This window comes from Meles meles, chromosome 4 (assembly GCF_922984935.1).
Source record: "Meles meles chromosome 4, mMelMel3.1 paternal haplotype, whole genome shotgun sequence".
Taxonomy (NCBI): domain Eukaryota; kingdom Metazoa; phylum Chordata; class Mammalia; order Carnivora; family Mustelidae; genus Meles; species Meles meles.
Genome location: NC_060069.1, coordinates 150925042 through 150929879, shown reverse-complemented (window position 1 = coordinate 150929879; position 4838 = coordinate 150925042). Strand labels below are relative to the sequence as shown.

Genomic DNA, 4838 nt, shown 5'->3' with positions numbered 1-4838 from the left:
TCTCATCCAAATAAAGTGGTTTGGCTATAAAAGGTTCTGCACAACAACACTTATATAGCTAAAAAAGGGACAATAAAGGAGGGTTGATCCATCCCCCAGGACCTTGCTTGGCCTGGTATATTACAGGAGTAAATATAGGGGGACACACTTATATAAAACATGCTATGCCACACTTATGTCAGTGTGCCAATGGAAGTGAGTGAATTATCAGATGTTGAGCTGTTTCTTGGAATTTGAGGAGAATTGAACAAGGGATGGGGTATGGAAGTCCAGAGTGGGTGGGAAAGCCTGGTAAAACATTGTAATGGTTTCAGAAAGGAGATGGCAGTTATTTCCTTCCCTACAGGCAGAGGTAGATCTTATAGGAAAGAAGAGAAATCGAAATTTAGACAATTTGTCTAAAATTGTCCCCAACCTTGTTGTATCAGGTGGATTAAATAATGGGAGTTTGTGAAGTTGGGTATCAGTGGTACATAGAGCACATGATTCTACTCAGACAATTCTTTGGCAGAGCAAATTAAAATGTTGCTCTTTAAATGAAATGGGAGTCTCCAAAATAAAGAGTTCATTTTTTCTGAGCTTTATTGATTCTTGACAGGCACAGACACAACACAGTTGCTTACATACTTGTTGGGTAAGTCAGAAGGTGAATGGTATGCTCTATCAATTACTGAGAGTATATAAGGGTTCAAGTGTAGTAGGGACCACAATTCACCACACATCCACTTGCAACTCACCTGAATCCTCTTCTCCTGACAACATGTGTTGCAACTACGGGAACTCCTGTGGCTATGGCTGCGGATGTGACTATGGCTGTGACTATGGCTGTGGCTATGGCTATGGCTCCCGTTGTGGCTGTGGCTATGGCTTGGGCTGTGGCTGTGGCTATAGTTTAGGCTATGGCTGTGGCTATGGCTCCCGTTGTGGCTGTGGCTATGGCTCCCGTTGTGGCTGTGGCTATGGCTCGGGATGTGGCTGTGGCTATGGCTCAGGATGGGGCTGTGGCTATGGCTCAGGATGGGGCTGTGGAAAAGGCTCCTGCTGTGGCTGTGGATATGGCTCTGGCTCTGGTTGCTGTGGCTACCGGCCATTTTGCTACCGAAGATGTTATTCTTCTTGCTGCTAGACATCCCTCTCCAAGCCCCATTTGCTTCTGATATGACACCACCAAAGCAAGAGCTGAAGCAAGAACCCATACCCCAAGAATTCTACATCCAGGAAATTGCATGCTGGACAGAGACGTTGACCCCCAGTGAACGTTTGTGAGGATGGGTGGTATCATCTGACTATTTCCCAAATGTTGTTCTTTGTTCCTTTAACCTGGATTCTGTGTTAGGACTGTGCCAGGGATCCTGTCATCTCACAGTTGGACAAAAAACTCATTCTCAATAAAAATGGTTCTTTGCTTCTAACAAATCTGTGTTCTTGCTTGTGAATTACTCCTTCCTTTCGAGGTGTTACGGCTGCTCTTGAAAATTGGGCTGACAATATGCTTCATGACTCTAGGGTCTTCTTTGATATAATACAAACATTTCCTCTCATGATGCATCAGAGATGTCTTCTTCACTTATTTCTCAATTCTCTCCTGCTCAGGCAGTCACAACCGAAAAGAAATTACACAGAACTGTGCCCTGGAAATTGCACTGCATTCAGAATGAAGCTGGGTGCAGGGGGAAGAGAAGGAGGAAGGACACCCATTCAGGAGGTTGTGACAGAAGCCCAAGAGAGAGGAGATGTGGTCTGAGTGCTGAGTGCTGATTGCTCTTACCCATGCCATAAGTGGCATGGGTAAGAGAGTTTCTAGGGCTAATGAGAAATTAGAAGCAGAGTCCGATTATTCATGAACAGCTAAGGGAAGGGTAAGGAGGGGGGAAAATGTGGTGCCATATCATGTGCATATGGATGGAAGTGCAAATATTTTTTTGCATATATTAAGCTTGAAGAAATTGATTTAAGTCACTTGTTTGACAAATAGCTTTGAATGTGTTTGATAGGGAAACAGCCCCACATACTGAAGATACGGGAGCAAAATTGTAGCTGAGTTTCCTGTTCTCAGAGTGTTTTTTTTCTAAACGTAATAGCAACAACAAAAAAGGGAATCAATTAAGACGCATTTAGGCAGATAATTGCTGTGGAGGGATAAAACAGTTCCCTGGGGGAAGAGAGTGAAGGTTGAAGTAGTGGAGAGGAGGGTATTTTGGCATTTCGTGTCAAATGCAGTGATGCCAGTCAGAAGAAATGCTGCAACGTATGGTGGTAAGTGTTAAAGAAGAAGAGAAATGCATTATGTTTTGGGTATGATCAGCGGTGCCACAATTTTTAGTGGAAAGGAACAAGGATTAGTGCTTAAAGGTGTTCTCTAGCATCATAGTTGATGCAGGTACAAGAATGGGATGAAAAGCCCAGTCTACTCTCTGAGCTTGTGAGCCTACCAGTTTGCGGGGTCTGAGTTCAGTGTCCTTTCCTCATGTGACTTTCTATATCTCCAACACTATACTATAACATAGAATGTCTTTTCAGGCTCAGTTTCTATGAACAGTGAAAAATGACTCCCTGTCTCTTTGTCACAATAGGGGTCACTGCCCAAATCTGAATCTGAGGTCCCTGGAGATAGTCATCTCCACCCAATGGCCAACTGCAAGAGAGATGGCTGTGCCATCCAAGTCAGCCCTGCAGTGAAGCTATGCCCAGGATATAATGTGTCTTATTAATGAAGAAACAGGGTATTTTAAAGATCCAGCAGTTTTCACAGGTGGGATAGCTATAAATCTGATCTGAGTACTGACTCTACTCTGGGTAAATCTGAGGTGGGGAAGTTCTACAAAGAAGGGAATGGAATTCTGATAATTACAGGTTGTTGAAAGGCTACTTATGTTTCATTATGTTCCTTGTGCTTGAAGTCTTTGAAAGAATGAAGAATATCAACAGCTAGCCATTTATATCATAATTTATATCCTATAAAGTCTTGATCATTTATTAGACATATAAGATAATTTGTACATCTGGAAAAATGTCTTTGGTAACCAACACATTTTTCATAATGTGAAATTTGAGACTCACTTAGTTGAAGAATATTTGAGTCTCTCAGCTTTCACGAAATGAGAACATGATTCTCATCATTCTTCTAAGGTGCATACCAATGCTTGAACATGTTTTTGTTTTAACGCATCTGATTTTTATCGGGGAAATGTTGAGTTCAAATTATGTACTAGGTACTCTACTTAGAACTAAGTGGTGATTCAGGGATGCACAGAATAAGAGATTTTTTTCCCCCTGCTATCATGGATTTGAATGAAAAGTTACTAGAAATTATGCAATAATAATAGAAAAATTTTTCAATAGTAAGGAATATTGTGACCAGTAATTGGGTGCTTGAAACATAATGTGTCTATTCTAGGGAACTTGTGTATTAGAATTTAGAGTTATGATTTTCAAGAAGGAGAGAAAAGTAGAGAAAATAAAGGTAAAGTTCAACTGGAATGGGATATGTTTTCTTTAAACTTCTTGTTAGGGATGAAACACAGCAGAGTGATCAAATAGACCAGTGATCAACGGAGGAAAAAGTAGTTGGAAGTCCTCTCACCAAAGGAAAAATACCTAGTAATGAATATTTTCAGAAAAGGAAATCAACAGCTTTATGAAAATCTTTGCTGAAGGCATTCCCTGAATGCCACACATTTCTTTGTTGAAATTACAGTGTTGAGTAGAAGGAATCATATTCCTGAGTTTGTACACCTTTCCATCTTGGATTTCATAGCTGTTATAGCAAAAAAATTTAAATTTTGGATTCTGCCTGTTTCAGAAAATGGGGTTTTAAGTAAAGCCTAGAGAACTAAGGTAAGCAAAAACATCCCAACAACCAAGCAAACAAAAAAATAAGCCTTCTTTCTTTCTTTTCTTTCTTTTCTTTCGTTTCCTTCCTTCCTTCCTTCCTTCCTTCCTTCCTTCCTTCCTCCCTTTTTCTTTATTTTCTTTCTTTACTTCATGTCTGGTGATGGAATGATTTGATATTTGGTTTAATTGGGGAGAAGGAAATATTGTATTGACATTTTATGTGAGATGTTTCAGTATTGTTGGGGGCCGTTCTGTGCCCTGAGGCTAGCATCTCCCCTTGTTTCTAGCATGAGGACCCAGTAGGTATCTGCAGTAGATATCTGGGTATGAGAAGCCTGGGAAAAAGTTTTGATGATTCTAGACAGGAGATGGCAGATATTTCCTTCCCTATGGGTAGAAGTAGATATTTCAGGATAGAGAAGAAATCATGAGGGACAAAATTTTCCCCAATTCCCTGAACCTTGTTATATAAGATATATTAAATGATAAGAATTAGGAATAAAGTAAAATGCTGCTCCTTATATAAAAAGTGAGACTCCAAATAATGAACTCTCTTTTTCCAAGACATTAAGATTATTGACAGTGACTGTCACATGAAAGTTGCTTACATATTTGTTGGGTAAGTCAGGGGGTGAATGGTATGCTCTTGCCAATTACTGCCAGTATATAAGGGTCCAAGTATAGTAGGGACCACACTTTACCACACAACCACTTGCAACCCACCTGAATCCTCCTCTCCTGACAACATGTGTTGCAACTACGGGGACTCCTGTGGCTATGGCTGCAGATGTGGCTATGGAACTGGCTATGGCTGTGGCTATGGCTCAGGCTATGGCTGTGGTTATGGCTCAGGCTGTGGCTATGGCTATGGCTCCTGTTGTGGCTGTGGCTATGGCTCAGGATGTGGCTGTGGCTATGGCTCAGGATGGGGCTGTGGAAAAGGTTCCTGCTGTGGCTGTGGATATGGCTCTGGCTACTGTGGCTACCGGCCATTTTGCTACTGA

At 41.3% G+C, this 4838-nt stretch overlaps 1 protein-coding gene across 1 annotated transcript; it reads left to right on the top strand.

The window, feature by feature from the left end:
- Positions 1-760: 760 nt before the first annotated feature.
- Positions 761-4838, top strand: LOC123940814 (keratin-associated protein 21-1-like). Its single transcript, XM_046003713.1, has 2 exons — positions 761-1121; positions 4498-4838. The coding sequence occupies exons 1-2, from the start codon at positions 761-763 to the stop codon at positions 4836-4838; spliced, it is 702 nt and encodes a 233-aa protein (XP_045859669.1).